The sequence below is a fragment of the Rattus norvegicus genome, chromosome 5 (genome assembly GCF_021556685.1).
Source record: "Rattus norvegicus strain SHRSP/BbbUtx chromosome 5, alternate assembly SHRSP_T2T, whole genome shotgun sequence".
NCBI lineage: Eukaryota > Metazoa > Chordata > Mammalia > Rodentia > Muridae > Rattus > Rattus norvegicus.
The window spans coordinates 37774416-37796524 of NC_141538.1; the positions used below are offsets into that span (position 1 = coordinate 37774416).

General features: G+C 36.2%; 1 protein-coding gene across 11 annotated transcripts in view; it reads right to left on the reverse strand.

Annotated features, from left to right (window-relative positions):
* The window catches only part of Cnbd1 (cyclic nucleotide binding domain containing 1), a 354753-nt gene that overhangs the window by 326639 nt on the left and 6005 nt on the right, over nucleotides 1–22109 (reverse strand). For all 11 annotated transcript variants that reach the window (XR_015620077.1, XR_015620076.1, XR_015620075.1 and 8 more), the window contains 2 exon segments: nucleotides 10104–10176; nucleotides 3073–3186 (listed from right to left, as the gene is read on the reverse strand). Coding sequence is in view for 4 of the 11 variants with exons in the window: in XM_087551194.1 (XP_087407320.1) it covers nucleotides 3073–3186; nucleotides 10104–10176 (187 nt within the window). In the remaining 7 variants the exon portion in view is untranslated.

Sequence of the window (22109 nt, forward strand, 5' to 3'; positions counted from 1 at the left end):
CCTTCTGGATATCACAAACATACATAGTGGAACACGTGCCCCTGTAGCATGGCACGTCATTTTTTTGGTATATGCCCAAGGGTGGTATTGATGGGTCTTCAGGTAGATCTGTTTTCAATTTTCTGAGGAAAGTACCGATTGGTTTCCAGAGTGGTTGTAACAGTTTGCAATCTCACCAGCAATGGAAGTGTTCCTCTTTCACCACATCCTCACCAACATGTGCTGTCCCATGAGATTTTGATCTTAGCTATTCTGATTGGTCGAAGGTGGAATCTCAGAGTCGTTTTGATTTGCATTTCTCTGATCACTAAAAACTTTAAATATTTCTTTAGGTGCTTCTCAACCTTTCAGATTCCTCTGTTGTAGAATCCCTGTTTAGTTCTATACTCCATTTTTTGATTAGGTTGTTTGGGTTTCTGGTAGTTAGCTTCTTGAGTTCTTTATATATTTTGGATGCTAACCCTCTATAGGATATAGGGTTAGTCAATATTTTTTCCCAATCTATAGGTTGCCGATTTGTCTTATTGATTGTGTTCTTTACCTTACAGAAGTTTTACAGTTTCGTGAGATGCCATTTATCAATTCTTGATTTTAGAGCATGATCCACTGGAGTTCTGTTTAGGAAATTTCTCCCTGTGCCAATGAGTTCAAGGCTCTTTCCCACTGTCTCTTCTATTAGATTCAGTGTATCTGTTTTTATGTTGAGTTCCTTGATCCACTTACACTTGAGCTTTGTGCGAGATGACAAATTTTCATATTTCTACGTACAGATAGCCAGATAGACTAGCACCATTTATTGAAGATGCTTTCTTGCTCATGGATTGGTGTAATTAACACAGTAAAAATGGCCATCCTACCAATAGCAATCTACAGATTCAATATCCCATCAAAATCCCAACACAATTCTTCAAAGACATGTAAAGAGTAATTCCTAAATTCACCTGGAAGGTCAAAAAAAGCCAGAAGAGAGAAAACAATTCTTAACAATAAAAGAATGGCTGGGGGAATCAGTATCCCTGACCTCAAGCTCTATTACAGAGCAAGAGTGATAAAAACTGGATGCTATTGGTACAAGACAGACATGTTGATCAATGGAATAGAATTGAAGACCTAGAAATAAAACCATGCTCTTACACACACTTGATCTTTAATGAAGAAGTCAAAAACATACAATAGTTGCTTTTTTTAAAAATTTATTTATTTATTTATTTATTTATTTATTTATTTATTTATTTATTAACTTGAGTATTTCTTATATACATTTCGAGTGTTATTCCCTTTCCCGGTTTCCGGGCAAACATCCCCCTCCCCCCTCCCCTTCCTTATGGGTGTTCCCCTCCCCATCCTCCCCCCATTGCTGCCCTCCCCCCAACAATCTAGTTCACTGGGGGTTCAGTCTTAGCAGGACCCAGGGCTTCCCCTTCCACTGGTGCCCTTACTAGGATATTCATTGCTACCTATGAGGTCAGAGTCCAGGGTCAGTCCATGTATGTAATAGTTGCTTTTTAATGGTGTTTTATCACAGCAATAGAAACTTAACTAAGACACCATCTTTCAGTACATTACCTAGGTTTAAGAAGAAAAACTTTCCAACCTCCTATTGAATTATGTGTCTTTGAGCAATGTTCAACAACCTTTTATATATTCATCCACAATTTTTGCACTTTGTTTCTTCAAAGATTCTCCCGGTGCTCCGATCTTTATCCCAGTGGTTTCTGTTTAGTTTGTCAGCAATATTTCCCCATTATATGAATACGTATGTGGTACTAACAAATTAGTACTAGCAAATTAGAGCTCAGTGATAATCCATGGTTAATTCACAAAAGATTCTGAAGTATTTCTGAATGATTTATTTTAAAAGACTATTCTTTTCCTCACCTGAAACTTAATAAATCTAGTCTGTCCAAATCTACCATAAGAAGTATGAAAATGAAACCAATCTATAAAAAAAGGTGAAGTAGACCCATGGAAAGAAAATAGCTATCAAAATTATGGTTTAAGTCTGAAGCTGGCTTTCCTCCCAAATATATCAGAAATACACCTTAAAATCACAACACTTTTCAAGCTGATTTTATTGGCTGATTGGTACATAAATCAATGTTGTTTGTTTTCCTATTGTGTTAAGTGTTTTATTATTTCTATTGATGACATAATAATATATTAAAACCAATAGCATCTTATAGATGAAAGAGGTTATATGGGCTTATGGTTCCAGAAGGATCGTCTATAACAATGAGGGAAGTTTGTCAGCAGGTGGCCAGTGCAGGAGGCTGAGTAATTTTGGAACCTTTCATAATGTACCATTGTGTCTAGACTTAGTTTACAGAACAAGCAGGCATGAGAAACTTATGAAAAACTAAAGTACCTCTTTGTTCCCCCTAGCTCTTCATTTAGCTACAGGATTAGTGCTCATTTGGAATGACCACAGGGAACACAAATTAGTTAGTATAGAATGAGTCTGCTGTACAGCTTTTTGGTGTATAGCAGAAGAACTCTATATCAGCCCACAGCAGAAATACTTGTACATCCATGTTTATTACAATGCTCTTCACAAAAGTCAAGCATGGAATTGGCCTACTTGGTCATCAACAGATAACTAGAGTAAAACATTTTCCAATATGCACAAAAGAATTTTACACAGTCCAAAGAAAAAAGTAACAAAGCAAAACAAAACAAAAAAGCAAACAAAAAACCCATTAGGTTGTTTGGAAGGAAGCAAATGACTTGAAGACCATCACATTAAGTGAAAGAGGCAAATTCATGAAAACAAAACGAATAATAGTTTTTTATTTCCTTCATCAGTCCTATATTTTACAAGGATACATAAAATCACTTAAATATACAATAGATGCATCTATGGCATGAAATTTAAAAATAGACTAGCATAAAAATAGGAAGCAGGGGACAGAGAAGCAATACAGGGAAGTGCCTATGTCACAGGAGATGATCTCCTCAACCAACATTGTCATTATGAAACTCAGCAGCTCTATGTAAAATGAATATATGCCTATCCTAAATAGCACAAATATATCATCTACATAGGCATTTTACTTTCCAAAAAAGGATTTTTACCTTTTTTCAACCGGTTGAGGAACTTTAGGCAATACTGTTTTTTCATGGAGGAATATCTGAGGATATTGCTTGATGAATGTATCATGAGCTGCCAAATAAAGGGAAGAATTCCGCCTAAAACAAGAGAGGGAGAATGGGTGTAAGGATTCACACACATTTTTACAAGAGTTTTAATTTCATATATTAATTGTGTCTTGATTTCATGCAAAGATTTTTATTTCTGCAATTGAATAAAGCTGTTATTTAACTCAGCGTAGTAAGATTTCTCCAAAATGATCCCCAAGTCCTTTGTATACACATATGTACATACATACATACATACATACATACATACATAGATTCATAATACAGACAGACAGACACACACAAACACACAGACAAACATACACACAAACACACATACACACACATATGAATTGTTTATAGTTTTCTTAATGTTTGCAATAATTGGTGAAAACTTCATGCACTCTGCTTTAGGTCTATAGCAAGGAATTGTTATGTATGTGAAAAACCTCAGCATGTCACATTCTGGAAAGTGGCTGAAATCATCTAAAATAGTTTTGATGAGTAGAGGATTAGTTCTTTTACTGATAAATCACAAACTCTTCTGGTAGAAAACGGCAAACTTCTCTGCTTTCAAAGTCCTCCCCTGAGTGAATTCTTTCACTGTAAATATACCAGCAAAAAAGATATATGAAAACAGGGCTAACTGTTATGAAATGTTGGGCAATAATCTTTGTTTCCAGAAAATCTGCCTCATGGGATTTCAACTGAAAACTGTCATAAAATGTTGTCAATATCTGAAATGCCAAATATTCATCTTGACACCTCATTTCAGTAACTGGTAAAATGACCATCTTTCAGATTAAACATTGACAAACATCTCGGTCAATATTTCTTTTTGTGCCAATGAATATAAAAATCCTCAATAAAAGTCTTTTTCTTCTTTTTTGTCAATGCAAACAGTGGCACATTAAAATATTTGAAACTATTTATTTTTTCTATGCTACCTTTCCAAATCATTGTGTTGATATTTGACACAAAATAAATTACATGTATATTTAAAATCTCATTTGATTTACCTTGATTCTAACAGCCAGATGAGAGTGTAATTTAATGCATTGTGTATTTTGATTGTTTTCTCACAGCATGACAAATACTGATCAAGTATCTACTCAGGTTTTAAGTAAATTTGTCTACATATTTCCATGAAGCATTTCCAAAGTCTCACATATGTGTATTTGAAAATCACATTTAATAATCATCTATTTTACATATCTATCTAAATCCTTTAAATCCTTGTTTTATTGCATACACTGTAGTAAGGTTTCATTGCATATTTTATAAACTAATGATGATATATACCTATTGATATATAACTTACTTTTACCTTAATAATTAGCCACATCATGTAACTAGAATGAAGGATATATGAAAGAAATTAAAGTTGAACTAACTTGAAAGTCCATTCTCTTAACCTCAGAGATACTGTGTGCCAACTAAAAACAGCAATTTTTTTCTTATTATGTCAGGCACTATCTTAGTCAATTTAGATACAGTTATCATTTAATTCTTGCCTATCTGTATGAATTACATGTTCTTATCCTCATTTCATACATGAAAAACTTGAGACTCAAAAATATACAAGTATTTATTTTTGTCCACATGCAGCTTGTGCTATAATTCTTCGAAATTTATTCCAGACTGTGATCTGGATAGATCATCTTTGGAGTGGATTAAAACAAGTATATTCCAAAATATGAAAACCTAATTTACTTTTATCCATCACCTTATACAAGTGTGACAGATATCTACTTCACCTACTCCTTGGGAATTCCCAACATAAAGTTGATGGTATACACATTTGAAAATGTGACCAAGAAGTGAAACAGATAATCAAGTGCTATGCCTGGAGAAGACATGATTCTCAGAGCAAATCTTTTAAGTCTCCTTATGATACTGATGATATGTGTTCTATATCACAATAATTATTGTGGTAGTATATTCATACCTCTGTATCTCCTATATTCGGGGACCATGACATTAAACGATGGAAGTATACAAGATATTATAATAAGGTAAGAAACAGGTAAATTGAAGCAAGCATACTCACAAAAAGGGATCCATGGCCCAGCCTTTAAAGGTATACTTTTAGAACTTAAATATTACAAGTCCAAAAAAAAAATCCTGTCACTGATTTTATGAAGTCTATAAATCTAAACTTTCATTCTATATTTTTAGATTTTTAAAATGTTGATAACTGCCATGACTAACTTTTATCTCCTCTATAGCCATATTACATACTGAAGCCCCAAACCTCCATTGTGAATGGTTTTGGTGACATAAAAGTACAAGGGACATTTAAAGATAGACTCTAAGACTGCCACAGGGGAAAAAAAGAGACAGTATAGCAGATTTCTTTGAAATAAATACAAAAATAAGTGTTTTTATAAATTGGAGTTATTATTTAGACAGTGGATAAGAAAATAGTGATTACAGGGTTTTAAATAATTTCCCCAAGTTTACGGTATGTAAAAAAAAAAAGATTATGTGAGTGTAGATGTTGAGTTCAATGCTAGGATTTTTCTATTCTTAGAGTAGGTGCAGCTTGACAGAGAAGGCAGAAAGCAAGGTTGCATGTCAAGCAGTTAGGAAATGCTGCCTAGGACGCGAGGCAATACATATCACCTCCACATCCAAGAACAGCACACTAACACTATTATGGCTGAACTCAAGCAAGCAAAATATAAGAAGAGGGAGGAAAGACATGTACCTAGTCTCAACCTTTAAAAATATCCCCCATCAAAGATCCTCAATGTCATTTCCCTGTCTAGATTGAAGCCTATACAAAGAAGCCAGCAAAAATGAAGTTCCCAGATCAGTAAAAGCTGATTTTGTTTTGTTTTGTTTTGTTTGTTTTTTACATGACCTAGGTTCAAACTGTGTGGTTTCTTTAGCAATACAGTCCTACTATCAATTTCTGATGAACACTAAGAGAAATGGGGAGTTTCTGAACCAACAATTCATAGTAAAATAATGAGAGAACAGAGGTTTGATAGACTCCTAAAATCCCAACCTAGAAACATCCTTTCACTCAAACAAACAAAACAACAAGAAACAAAACAAAAACAAAAACAAAAAAACAAAAAAAGCCCTCTATAGCCTAAAGAAAAGAGGAAAAAAAAGGTTTATCATAGTGAACTACTTGAGGTACATGGTATACACATACTAGATGAAAATATACTACACAATGTTTTTATGTGCCCCATATTCTCCTCAAGCTCTCAATAAAATGTTCACTGATAAATTATATTTATGTACTTATCCTAAGGCAATTTACATTTTTGTTTTAAATTAAATAACCCAGAGAAGTTTAACCCAATTGACTTCTTACAGTTTCCACCTGAATTTGTCGTTGAAATAATGAAGTCTTATACATTTTCTTGATGAATTGAAAGAAATACGAGAACTGCCCTTTCATAACAATGGGAGCAGGTTGATTTAAGATAGCTGAAAATATTTATGATTCTTCATAATGAATATTAATGTCAAAATACAAAATAAGTTGATGAAAAATGTTAGGTAATGATGCTAATAAATTTAACATTAAGTAAGTCCTTTATCTAAATAAAGAGGCCATTCAATCAGTGTCCTCCCCAGGTACTGTGTTTAGCACAACTCTAGTCAATCTTCTCTACACTTATCTTAAAACTATTTTGGAAACATAATCCTCCTGCTATCAAATCATTTGATCACCTTTCTCACTTATGAACACACTTTGTTAGCCAATAAGTTTATCATTTAAAATGATTTCTCAACATAGAGGTATATGTAACAGTTATATACCAAGAGGTATATAACCAGTTAACCATAAAGCTTAAATCTTTGCTTTCCATTTTTAAGATACTGCTAAGAAAAAATTATAAAGATGTGTCTGAAATATGGTTTTACAAAGTATGGGAAAATTTATAAACTCAAGGCATTATGTCAAGATAATCATGATTGAAGAAAGACTGGAGAGCACATGGACAGTGGTAGCTATGCTATCACAATTTCAAAACCACAATTAAGATGAAGATATTACAGTTGTGGTGACTTGACTGAGAATTATCCTCATAGGTTCATATGTGTAAATATTTGTTTCTCAGTTGATGAACTGTCCAGCAAAAAATATGGTTGGCCTTGTTACAGTAGGTGTGACATTGTTGGAAAAGGTATGTCACTGGGTGTCTTAGAGTTTCTATTCCTTCACAAAACATCAGAATCAAGAAGCAAGTTGGGGAGAAAAGAGTTTATTCAGCTCAAAATTCCACATTGCTGTTCATCATCAAAGGAAGTCAGGACTGGAACTCAAGCAGGTCAGGAAGCAGGAGTTGATGCAGAGGCCATGGAGGGATGTTACTTACTGGCTTGCTTCCCCTGGCTTGCTCAGCTTGCTCTCTTATAGAACCCAAGACTACCAGCCCAGGGACAGCACCATCCACAATGGGCTGGATCCTCCCTGCTTGATCACTAGTTGAGAAAATGCCTTACAGCTGGGTCTCCTGGTAGCATTTCCTCAACTGAGGCTCCTTTCTCTGTAATAACATCAGCTTGTATCAAGTTGACACAAAAAACCAGCCAGCATATGGAGTTGGATTTGAGGTTTCAAAAATCCAACTAGACCCAGTCTCTCTCTCTCTCTCTCTCTCTCTCTCTCTCTCTCTCTCTATCTCTCTATCTCTCTATCTCTATCTCTATCTCTATCTCTATCTCTATCTCTATCTCTATCTCTATCTCTATCTCTATCTCTCTCTGGCTTCTGCCTCCAGATCAGGAAATAAACTCTTATCTACTGCTGTGTTGCTATGCCTGTCTACTTCCTGCAATGAGGATCATGCACTAACCATCTAAAACTGTAAATAAGCCACCAATTAAATGATTTTAGGAGTTGCCCTGGTCATAGTATTTTTCACAGAAATATGTACCAGGGTCTGGTATACTGCTCGGTAAGCCTGACCAATCTATTTTTAGGAAGAGTATGGAAGGTTTTGAGACTTTAGACTAAAAAAAAGGAGTTGAATACTTTAAACAGGACTTAAGGACTCCTAATAGTATAGAAGGCAAGTGGATTACAGACCATTCTTGCTATGGTTTGGCAGATTGTGACTTCTCTTTGCCCTTGTGCTAAAATTCTACCTGAAGCTAAATCAAAGAGATTTAAATTAATGTCATTGGCAGAGATATCAAGACAGCCTAGTAGTGGCAGTAAGATGTAGTTACTAGTGATCATTCTTATGAAGACCTATATTGAAAAAGAACATGCAGGCACAAAGAAATATAAAATGTACAGTTTGAAGAGAAAAAGAGCAACAGGAAATGCAATTCTGGAGTCAAGTCCTGTGCTCAAGGAGTAAAACAGAAAGGACTTACTCAGAATAGAATAGAGTTGTGTTCTCAGAGCAAGACCCCAACAGGCTAAGCTTCCAACTTATGAAAATAAATTAAAGGAATGTTTAAACAGCAAAGGAATTTGCAGACAATAAAAAGCTTATGTAAATGCAATTCAAGGAGGGTGCCAGGTTCCAAAGCCAGTGAGCAGAATCACTAGGCAGCTTAGCCCTTGTTGTTCTAGATTTAGAATCAAGAAAAAAAATACAGGAAAGGTTTTTCTGTTATCTTCCCCTACAGTAAAGAAAAGCTGCTGAAACTAGGCACATAACAGGGAAGGCCCAAAGAAGACGTTGCATGGATCTGGGAATGTGAAGTCGAGGTTGCATTAGAGACTTCAAGATGTTGGCGTGGCGAGATCCGTGTGATCACTGTAAAGCATAGGTTCTGAGGACCTGTGGAATCAGCCCAAGAGAGAGAAGTGTGGTGCAGTCAGCACATCTGGAAGGAAAGGACCATTCAATAAGCCTTTTAAGTTCAGACATGGCTCCAGATTGTATCCTTTCCCCTGCTAGATGACTGCTTTGGTATAGTACTCATTCCCTTCTGGACTGGTAGTATATAATCCATGCCACTGTATATTGAAAATATTTGATTTGGTTCTTGCTTTCGTTTTTACATGGAGCAGCAGTTAAGAGAGTGCCTTGAGTCTCAGAATAAATATGGAGACAGTAATGACACTGGGAAAGACTATGGGGACTTCAGAAGTTGGACAGAATTCATTTTGTATTATGCTCTGACTATAAGTTTATGGGGGTCAGGGAGTGTGTGGTAGTTTGAATGAGAATGGATTCTATATGCTCATATATTTCAATATCAATTTCCAGCTAGTGGAACTGTTTAGGAAGGTTTAAGGGATGGACTTCGTTGGGGGCAAGGGGTATATGTCTTTATTGAAGAAGTGTGTCACTGTGATTGGGCTTTGAGATTTCAAAAGCATATCCATTCCCGATGTTTCTAGAAAACTGCTACCTGAAGATTAGGATGTGAAGTTCTCAGTTACTGCACTGGCACCATCCCCGTCTGTTTCTGCCCCATGATGATAATGGACTAACCCAATAAAACTGTAACCAAGCTCCCAACTCCCAAGAGTTATTCTGGCCCTCACAGCAATACAACAGCTACTACAACAGCAACAAAACACATTTTACAGTTCTGTGTTCAATTCTCAGGCCTCTTAGGAATCCTAAACTCTGAGCCGGACTAGTTCCCATTTCTGTCTCCAGGCCACATCCCTGTACCCTTTTCAGATGCTCATTCCATGCAATATTTGTATTTTCAACCATGTAAGGCTTTCTTCTTGTAACTGCTTTTCTTTTTCATTAAAAAGAACACTGTTTGGAATGAATTACATTTATTTTATAGTAGATTGGTTAACTATATCACACACATACACACACACACACACACACACACACACACACACACACTACACATTTTCAATATGTAGAAATAAACACCGGGTACCAATTGTATTTTTTCATGGACTGAATCAGGTACCTGTGAGAATTAGGACTTTTTTTTATTACTATACACTATCAGTAAATAAGCAGAGGCATCCCTTTCTCTATGACAGAGAACGTAATGCATGAGTAACTCACCTGCTCTCTAGTCCTCTAATGTGGCATAAGGCATTTAACTGACCATAATTAATGGTTTTGCGCACTTTCAGGCCTGCAAAATGAAATCAATTAAAAGTGTGAGTTACTTTCTGTTAGCTTATTAAGCAAGTGTATAAGTGGTATTTAATTGGAAACATTCATCATACTAAAGAAAAACATTCAGTAACCACGCAGTGAGATATTGTATTCCCAGTCTGTAATACACAAATGAAATTCAGTATGATAATTAAGGTGAGTATAGAGTTACTTTTGAAATGTGTTTTGTACATATATACTACTTATACCTACCTCTTTCCCTCTGTTACCTCCATCTAACTCTCCCCCATGAACTTGACATCTACTTATGTTTTCTTTATATCCATGAAGTTTAATTGGTATTGAACACTTAGCGTGGGTGTAGGACCATCCACTGGACATAAGCAACCAGGTAGGTCCTTGAAAAAAATGGGCTTCTCTCTCCAAAAGTCATCAATTGGTTATAGCTATGAAGCTAGGTAGCCTCTTTCAACTCAAGGCCAAAAATGTTTTTTGGCTGGATCTTGTACTGGTCTTGTACAGGTAACCATAGCTGTTTTGAGTTCATGAGTATAGCTGTCCTGTCATATTAATAAGACACTATTTTCCAGCACTTCCTTGTCCTCTGGTTCCTCTTATGCATGTTTCTCAAGCTGTTGGGGAAGGGTATATACATTCCACTAAGGGCTGAGTATCCTATAGTCACTTATTTTGTAGATACTGAACTTTGATGGGGTCTCTTATTAAACACTTGTCCATGTTTTTAAAAAAAGGTAACTATGATGAGGGATGTGAGCTGTTCTAAACTTTTGGTATGAAGCTAAGTACTTAGAAGGCACTTTGATACTGCAAGTATTTAGTAAAATAGTTTTCTCTTAGGATCTGTGGCCAGTCTATGGTCAGCCTTCAGTGCCAGATATGAGTTCCCTCCTATGGAACAGGCATAATATCAGATTGAAAATTCATTCCATACCTCAATGCCCTTCCTACTATTGATACACTTGCCATATCAGTGGTTAGTGTAGCTCGCATTGTTCATAGCTGGATAAGACTGTCGATATATTTTTCTCTCTAGCTACCTGCACAGAAATTTCTGTCCCTATGAAAGCAAGCCAGCAGGAAGAAAGTTTTTGGATCAGTACCAGCTCTGATTTCCCATGATCTGTGATCGAAGTATGTAAAGTTTTCAAAGATGAAGTCTTAGCATTCTTGTGGGATACTAGAATAAGAATGTCAATACCCTGCATTGTTGGGGTGGTGGTAGGGAGACATTTAACCAACAACTCAGAAGGAGACATTGCTTATCAGGTAGTGAGATTTTAGACCTTTGGGAGAAGCAAATATTGCATTGTAAGGTAATGCTAATTAAATGTAATAAATATATGTATGTTTATAGTTAGAAGATCTATATGTGGCTTTTTCAAACAGAGTTTAATTTTTTGATCTTGAAGAAGGTTTGGCAATTTCTAATTGCAGTAAAGAGTGAAATTGGTATGAGTCATAATAATTTAATTTCTCTGGAATAAAGGATGTCCTTCAGAATTATTTGCCAAGATCTTTAAGATCCAAACTGATCTCAGAACTACTTTAGACAAAGTACTAAGAAAGTTCTCCTGGTACCTTATATTTCTCCTTTCATTTTCTCCCTCTTCCTGTCTCTTTCCTCTCTCATTTGTTTCTGATAAAGTCCTAGCCATGCCAAGCTACTCAAGACCATGTTAGAAACTATCATTGATGCTCATTCTGCAAAGAGTTTTGCAACATGTAGAATCAATTTCCAATTGAGAAAATCACAAAAGACTGCTTAAGAAATAAAAGTTCTGCTCACATCCAAGAAGTGAATTAACTGTAATTCCCTTTCAATGCCATAATGAGCAGACTCCTTCAAACAAGGTGTTAAGTACAATGAGTGGAGGATGTCTTCAGAGTGATGTGTATTCACAAGCTCTCTGATTATTCCAGAACAATCAATGTTGTTAGAAATGTTATTAGAAATGTGAAATGAAATACACTAATAAATACTAACTTACACCTATTATTTCATTCCTTATTGAGAGGTTGTAGAGAAAATAATTTAACACACTTTTCACGCTTTTTAAAAGTCCTCCAATGACCATATTTTAATCATGAAGAATTAGTATGTACAAACTAGGTTTGGTATAAACCCTGAATGACTAAAAAATTAAACATCACTGTTTTCTAAGTGTGGAAATAAAATAAGAGGAATTCAAGCAGAAAATGTATTGCTCTTTGAACATCATAGCTTTTATTAGATCTAGAATTACTATTCATAAGATTTATGGACTTCCCTACCCATATTTCTCAGGTAAACCTTAGCTGATAGAAGACTGTGTGTTTTAGTTTTGATGTCATATAGAATTACTTCGAATGAAGCAAAATAAAGCTTTGTTATACGTAAAATATTTGACATACGATTACTTTCGGTGTGAATGATATAAAATGTTAGTCATAATGGATAAGCACATATCCATAATGTTAAGCACATGGATTAGGAGGAGACTTGTATTAAGGACACATTAGTCCATTTTTCTAATATGGTCGATGAGCAGACTCAGTAATAACTTCAATGAGTTATGTAGATGGGGGGGGGGGCTGCCATAGAGATTGAGGGAGAGAGCTTTGAGAGGAAAAGGAAGAAGAAAAAATTCCAAAATAAAGAATTTAAGAATAAGAGTTGCTGTACTGACTTAGTTACAGACACCCACAACAGCCAAACAGTAGCTGGAGGTTGGGGACTGTTATGGAAGAATAGGAGAAAGGATTGTAGCCCATAAGAGAATAGGAACTCCACATGAAGACCAACAGGGAGTCAACTAACCAGGACTCTTGAGACTTTCAGAGTCTGAACCACTGACCGAAGAGCATCCGGATGCTGGACCTAGGCTTCCCTGCACATATGTTGCAGATATGAAGCTTGACCTTTATGTGGGTCCTGAACAGTTGGAATGGGAGCTATCACAAAAGCTGTCGCCTGCACGTGGGATATATTCTTCCAGCTGGGCTGCCTTGTCTGGCCGAAGTGGGAGAGGAACCCTAGGAGAGACTTGAAGGACCAGAGTGAGAGATATACTGGGGCATGGGGGTTGCAGTGCCTGCTCATCGGAGAAGGGGAGTTAGGAGGGGTGAAGGATTATGGGAGGGGGTGACCTGGAAGGGGCAGTGAGTAGGATGTAACATGAATAAGTAAAAAATTAAATTAAAAACCAAACAAACAAAAAAGTAGACTAAGACTTGCTGCCTCCCATGACTATTTTGTTCCCCCTTCTAACGTGTGTCTGAAGCATCCTCACTTGGGCCTTCCTTCTTATTTAACTTCTTTTGAGTCCGTGGGTTATATATGGATTTTCTGAATGTTTTGGCTGTTATCCACTTATCAGTGAGTACATATCATACATGTCCTTTTTGGTTTAGGCTACCTCGCTCAGGATGATATTTTCTAGTTCCATCCACCTAGATGGGAGAGAGAAGGGCAAGGAGAATAAAGGAGCAGGGGCAGGCATGAGTGAAACAGCAGAGAGTCCCAGAGGACCAGAAGACTGAATGGAAATATGCAGCTACCTGTGGTGGGGGTGGGGGGTTGGATTCTCTAGAAAATCCCAGAGACATGGGATGAGGGAGGCTCCAGTAGTGAATGCAAGTGACCTTAGCCAATACGCCCAACAATGGGGGATATGGAATCTGAAGAGACCTCCTCCAGACAGGATCCCCAGTGGAGGGATTGGTACACCAACCCACCTATGAAACTTTTGACCCCGTCTAAAAGGAATGTAGGGGCAAAGATAGACCAGAGACCGAAGGAATGGCCGACCAGTGATTAGTTCATTTTGAGACCTGTCGTATGGGTGGGTACCAATCCCTCATACTATTAATGATGCTATGTTGTTCTTACTGATAGGAACCTAGCCTAGTAGCCCTCTGAGAGGCTCTACCTAACACCTGACTGAGACAGATACAGACACCCACAGACAAACATTGGATGGAGGTTGGGGACCCCTATGGAAGAGTTAGGGAAAGGATCAAAGGTCGTCAAACAGAACGCCACAGGAAAACCAACAGTGTGAGCTAACCTGGAACCCTGGGAGCTCCCAGAGACTGAGCCACCAACCAAAGAGTATACACGGGCTAGTCCAAGACTCTCAACACAAATATATCAGAGGGCTGCCATATCTAGAATCAGTGAGACGAGGATGCGCCTAACCCAATACAGACTTGAGGTTCTAGGGATAGGGGGGCGAGATACAGGGTGTGGAGGCTGCAGTCTCAGAAGTGAAGGGAAGGGAAAATGGGAGAACTCTGCAAGGAGGAACCCGAAGAGGGGAAAATTTAAAATATATATTAATTAATTAATTAATCAAAAGAAAACAAATATCTAAAAATGCATAAGAGCATAAAGAAAAAGTAATATTTTACGTTTTTTTCTTAAAAAAAAAAACTTGTACGATAAAGAGCTACCAGGAATTCAAAATTCCACTCTTTAGTTTGGAACAGCCCAGTAAGTTCAAAAACAGAATTGACTTTTAAAGCACTTACAGGCTTATAGAACACTTAATTCATCAGCATATGTCTTTGTTATTGAGCCGGCTCTTAGCAGTGTTTGTTACAAGGGTGTTTACATGAAGAGTTTTAACCATGTAATAGATATTATCTTTCAAAGCAAATTGCTTTTTTGTTGTTGTTGTTCTTGTTTTCTTGTTTTCCCCATCTTTATTAAATTGGGTATTTCTTATTTACATTTGAAATGTTATTCCCTTTCCTAGTTTCCATGCCAACATCCCCCTAACCCCTCCCCCTTCCCTTCTCTATGGGTGTTCCCCTCCCAATCCTCCCCCCATTACCTCCCTCCCCACAAGAATCCGGTTCACTGGGGGTCCAGCCTTGGTAGGACCAAGAGCTTCCCCTTCCACTGGTGCCCTTACTGGACTATTTATTGTCAAACAAATTGCTTAAAAATAAAAAGACTAAATGTTTCAATGTGAAACTGCAACTATTGAATAGAGCAGATGTTAATTTTTTTTTCTATTCATCAAATCAGGAATGAAACAAGAAAAAGCTAAAAAGTATACATTTGTTTTCTAGTCTTGTTTTTCCCTTCCTGAAATGCTTTAGCCCAGATTTTGACAAAAGCAGCAGGGGCCTAACCTTATAATGAGGTTAAAATCAAAGATTTTAACCAGAGTACATGTGGAAAAGGGTTTGAAGCAGATGGCAGTAAATTAATCCCACACTAGAAACTCACTGTGCAATCAAATATCTTTCTATTGTCATATTGGGCACATGACCACTGAATATTATTAAGATGGAAAAATGTTTGTTTCAGAAAATGTAGTTTCTTACTTTTGTCACATATCAAAGTAAGCATGCATAGACTATATTGTTCTAATAAAAGTTGGTCACACACAGTAAACAACTTCTGGTTTTGTTTTGTTATTGTTGTTATGTTGTTGTTGACGTTGTTGTTTGGTTGGTTGGAGTCTTTCATTTTATTTTGTTTGTTTGTTTGATTGGTTGTTTGGTTTCTTTGCTAGAGAGATATTTACTCAACCCTCAAAGAAAACTCAGAAAAACAGTTTATATTTAACAATCATAAAAAAAAGTAGTTTACTGTGGAGATACACACCATATGCTTTAAAGTACACAGTAAAAATAAAGCTACTGTGATAAAACTGAGTCTCAAAACACATTTTTATTTTGCCAATAGAGAAGCCAACATACACACATTTAAGAAACATCACTAACATTCCACATCTATTAATTTGTTTCCTTATAAAGAGAGAGATTTTAATCAAATCTTTTTAACTCTCGGTGAGGTGAAAGCGTGGAGCCATTGAGAAAATGTCACAATGACCCTGTGGAAATGTCAGAATATGGCGAGTTGAAAAACAGAAGAGTGAGACCTCTTTAAAAGGTTTCTGTGCACACTAATAATTAAACCTTTCTTAATATAATTATCAGCTCATAAGTAAGGAGTTTGGTAGTAATAAAACCAGAAATATTAACAAACTTGTTCCCCTTCTACAGTAACGAGCAAACAGTGGAGACTGTAGTATTAAAAAGAAAGTGAAAAGAGAATATTAAAGGATTATAAGCATGATCAAATAGTTTTATATACTTAGATCAGAGGTTCAAATCTAGGGAAAAAATATAAGGTATCAATAACCCTATGCATGTTGAGAGTTCATTCACTGTACCTTTGTCAATGATCAATAAGGAACTTATTTACATCTATTATCTATTTTTTATTGTTCTTATGAAATTCCAAATTTAATCTTCTTTCAAATAATATTGAATAAACAAGGCATCTGACACAACAAATAAACCACTTAGGCAGGCCTATCTCCAAATTCATGGACCTTGAATTCTGCTTATTTACCAGCTGCTTTAGTTGTCCCACTAACATAGTAACCATGTAAACATAGTCTTCAAGTCAGTTTTGTTTCTGACTCTCCTTTGCCTGGAAAATGGCTCCGGTCCTCCCCCGTTTCTTTCTCTGCCTGTCTCCATCTCTTCGTCTATAGGCTTAGCTCTGGCTGATGCCTGCAAACCTGCCTGCTTTGTTCACAATGCACCTTTGTCAGTAATTATGTCCCTCCCTCTTCTAATCCTCCCTCTACTCCATTCCCTTTCCTCACCCTAAAGTGTAGCTCTAGAGATATAGTTCAGATGTCTTTTCCTGGTCTAATCAGATAATGTTCCAGCTTTTCTTGGCCTAGATCCAGCCACAAATCTCATTCACTGGTTCAATCTAAAGCAAGTGAGATTCTTTTCTTTTTTTTTTTTCTTTTTTTTTTTTTCCGGAGCTGGGGACTGAACCCAGGGCCTTGCGCTCTACCACTGAGCTAAATCCCCAACCCGCAAGCGAGATTCTTACATCAGAAACTCAGATAAAGAAAGCTCATATGAATATAAGTGAAATTGTAAAAACAAAATTATGAATGACGATAACAGAATATCATTATATCCATTAGTCCTATAGGAACATTCTTTCGTGAAAATTACCTAGATGAACACTGGCTATTTCCATGGACAATAAATATTGTTTTCAAAGAATTCAAGGAGTTTAAAGAAGGCACAAACAGTTCAATGAGCTTCTTCAATATGATGATAAATAGATGAGTGCTGTCCAAGAAAATAAAATATATGGCTGAACAAAATGGCAAAGAAAATTCAAACTTTAAAATCAGAAATGAATAAAGAGAAATAATGAGAACTCAAGCTTAAGCGAATATGTAACTAAAGAACACCTCAATAACCCAATGAGAAAATTTAATGGAAAGACTTTTAAGTAGAATGATCAAGTAGAGTAAAATCCGTTGGAACTCAAATGTAAAACAGAGGAATAAGCCCAACAGCAAACAATTTTTTTTAAAATGAACATGTAGAAATTTTGGATTACTATGTAAATAAAATCTTAGACCTAATAATAATGTCAATGAAGTTTCAGGATATAAATAAATCTACACAGCCTGGCCATCAATGTTCTATAAACAAATAATAAAAACATTAGGAAACATATCCTAATAATTTAAAGTTTATTAGGAAATATAAAGGCCCTAAATAACCAAAGTAGTTCCCAAAAGAAAGAACAGTTCCAGGGTATTATACTACAAAACTATAGACACAAAGACAGCATGGTACCAACAGAAAACAGACATGTAGAGACTCCAACATCCCATTTTGCTTTCTATTGATAAAAACACCAACCAAAATCAACATGTAAAAAATAATAATAATTTACTTGGCTTACATTTCCCGATCACAATCCATCACTGAGGGAAGGAAAGGCATGAACTCAAGGCAGAAAAGTGAATCCAGGAATTAAAACAGCAACTATGGTAGAACTCTGGTTCCTAGCTTTGCTCGTCTGGCTTGCTTTACACATCTTTCTGTACAGGCCAGGCCTCCTGTCCAGGCTTTATACCACATACATTGGTCTGGAAGCTCCTACCACTATTATCAACCAGTCAGATACTGAATAGACATGCCCATAAGACAATATGATATATATTGAAAACTTAAAGTGAAACTCAATTCTTCCAATCAATAAGTGGATCAATGAACTGGTCAGCTATTTCTCAAAACATACAAAACTAATGGCTAATAACATGTTTAAAGTATTTAAAATCCTCATCTTTTAGGTAACTACAAAGTGAAACTGATTTAAGATTTTATTTCACCCCAGCAGAATGGCTACCATCAAGAAAACAAATGAGCCAACATGGTGGTGCACACCTAGGCCATCCAGAGATACGGAGTGAGATGCTGTCTAAAGAAAGAAAGAAAAAACGATGAAAATAACTGAGAAGGTTGTGTTTCTACATAATTGTGCCTAAATATAGATGCATGCACGTATATATGGACTTAACACTAAATTAAAAGAAAAGGAAGCCATGAACTTGAGAGAGTGGGTCATGGGAGGGTATTAGGGAGAACAGCAGAAAGGGGCTGAAAGAAGGAAAGGGAAGGGGAAGGGAGAAAATTATATAATCGGATTGCAATTAAAACACATTAAAAAGAATGAACTATTTATGCATACAACTTAGAAAGAAGTTTCAAATGAATAATGGTAAGTAAAAGAACCAGATTGAAAAGACTGTGACTCAAAATATATAACTTCAGAAATAGCAAAGCTCTAATGGGAGAGGCCAAATCATTCAGTCATATAGCCTGAGGGACAGGGAGGAATGATTGACTACACAGAATTGGTTACTGGATCTTTAGAAAGCAATGGAGTTATGCTATATCATTTCGTTCATTGTTTTAGTTTGGTTTGGTTTTGGGTTTGTTGTTGTTTAGGATTTCCAAGACTGGATTTTCCTATGTATCCCTGGCTGTCCCATCTGTAGACCAGAGTGGTCTCAAAAACAGAGATTCTCCTGCCTCTGCCTCCTAGGTGCTAGGATTGAGAGTGTGCCCCACCATGCCTGTCTCCCCTTGTTTTATATCTTGCTTGCAATGAAGGTTAGAAAATAAAATGGTGGTTATGCATTTGTCAGTAACTATGCATCCCAGAACAAATTGTACTATTTTTAATTAAAAATGTATTTTAAACACCAAAATAGAAAGAAAAGAGAGGAAGGAAAGGAGGGAAGGAAGGAAGGAAGGAAGGAAGGAAGGAAGGAAGGAAGGAAGGAGAAGAAAAAAAGAAAAAGAAGAAAACAAAATACAGATAGCAGCTCCTGCTGGTAAGCATGTGCATGTTGGCAAAAGAGGAAGCTGTAACCACTTCTGACGTGTGAATTGGTGGAACCACTCTGGAAATCAGCACTGAGGTTTCTCAAAAACCCAAGCCACACAGTCCTGCTATGAGTGAGCCAGGAGAGAAAAAGCAGAAGACACTTGGGGGCTGTGGGAAGAGAGAGAGAGAGAGAGAGAGAGAGAGAGAGAGAGAGAGAGAGAGAGAGAGAGAAGGCTCCCACTTTAGTCTCACTGAAGCCTTTTCACCTGGAACTCCTGCACAATTAACACCTGTTTGTGGTCCCTTCGCTTCCCCACTGTGAACCTATAATTTTCTAAACTGTCACAAGGAATCTCACTTAACCCCTGATGCAAACACGATGGTGTCTGCCTTCACGTGCCTTCACGTTACCAGATTATAATTTCAGCTGATGAGTCTCTGGAGCCCCCTGACATGTCTCTCTTACCAGAAAAAGAGACAAAAAGGAGAAAAGGGTGGTTATTTTTTTGTTTTGCTTTTGTTTTTGTTTTTGTTTTTGTTTTTTTAGCAATTTTTGAGATGGAGCCACCAGAATGGTATATATGACTAATGCTTACGTAATAGCTTGCTCTCCTTGGAAAATTTTGTACCACACTTGAGTATGCCTTCCTTTTTCTGATTATCTTCCTTTGAACCTTCATGCTCTGATTCACTATACCAGATAATTCTGAATTCTCTTTCATCATCAAATCACAAACCCCTATTTGGCCTGAGTTGAGGTCCTTAAAAGTCTAGGAGAGCTTAAGCTGATGAGGGTGGCAGGGTGCAGCTATAACTCTGATCCATCGGTGCTGACACAATCTTTCCTGTGAATGTTCTCTCAAAGGACTCAAAGTCCCACCACAAAGACGACTGTACATTTGCGTTATTAATGGACCGTGAAAAACAGCTAGACGTTCGCCAACAGAGGAATAGATAAAGTAGGTTATGTATTCACAATGGAATTTTATTTGGTCATGAAAATATGACATCATTGTATCTGTAAAAAAATATTATACAACTAGAAATCCTCATGCTAAACAAATCAGGTTTAAAAAGACAAACTGAACTTTTTCCTTATATGCTTATATGTGGATCTCGGATTTTAATGTGTCTATTATGTATATATGAGTATAAGGATATAATTTAGGAAAGCACAGAGGGATACGAGAGGGAATAGTCTTGCGTGAGGCCAGGGAAGAAAAAAAGGAGCTAAGTAGGCAGATGGAGGACTATGCTGGAAAAAAGGAGTCCAGACAGAGTGAGCAGGAAAGTTAAGTCCAGGCAGAAGATCAAATATATATATATATATATATATATATATATATATATATATATATATTATATATATATTATATAACATAATACCATAATAAAGCCATTCCTTCCATACTAATTTTGAAAGACTAATAATACTTAAACCACGCATGGTATGATGATCTGATTGAAACAACAAAACTAGCTAAAAACAAATTATCATTTTTATCAGTTAGTCTCCAGTGATCAGGAGATAGGAAACACAGAAGTTATTTTAATATATGCAGCTGATGCAGACTTGTCAGACAAGTATTTCAGAATAGAAGAGACAAACAGAAACACCAAGTAACACCCAGGAGGTAGCTACCACATTCTTCTTGAAGAAGCCAGGGGAAGGAGCTGAATTACTAAACTGTTTGGATGCTGTATATTTATTGCTTCGATAGAAAAAAGAAAACAGGGCTGATCCATACAAAACAAGAAACAGAAGGAAAGAAAGCAAACATTTTCTTTAACTTAGCCTTTTCTGCCTTCCATTCTTTCTCTAACATCACATCACTGTGGACAGATTTGAACAGCAATCAAAGTGTCAGGTTTAAAGAATGGATAACTATTCAATAAATTATATGCAAGAGTTTTCTTACATCCACATTCAAATATACAACCTTTAATATAAGTAAAGTATAATGAATGTTATCAATAAAAGATATTCCTATTATATAGGATGATAGCAGGTTATTATTAAGTAAAAACAATGCTATATAAGAGGATAAAATATCCTATCACACTTCCCTTTAAAAATCCAATCCTGTATCCTTGGAAAGTATCAATACTTCTTAAATGTCCATACTGCCCCATACTATTTAAAGATTCAATGCAACCCTACAATAATCCGAATGTTATTTTTTACCAGCATAGAAAATCAATCTTAAAATTCATACAGAGCACCAACAAAAGACTCTTCACAATCAAATCAATCTATAGTGAAAAGAAGAAAGCTCATTCCAAAAGAAAAATCTTACAAAAAGCTTATAATCAAAATGGCACAATGCTGCTGTAAAAATAGACATAGCAGTAAACAGAACCACGTTTTAAAAAATCCATCCATTTACCTTTAGTTAACTCTCAACAAAGTTCCTGAGAACACAAATTTAGAAAAGACAATCTTTTCAGGTATTGGTAATGGAAAAAGTAGATATCCCCATAAAGAAGAAACAAAGAGAGAAATTTGGACCTTTTCCCCCAACATGGTACTAAAAAAAACAGCTCAAATGTATTAGAGATTTAATTACAAAACCTGAAATTGAAAAACCCTAAAGTAGGTGGACTGGAGAAAAAGCTGCAACCATTTGGGTTAGAGAGATATTTTCTTGTATATAACAACAACAACAACAACAACAACAACAACATCATAGGCAGCAAAAGTATATATATTCATATTTATGTAGTTTCATATATATATATGTATATATATATGAAAATCCTATGAACAGTGAAAA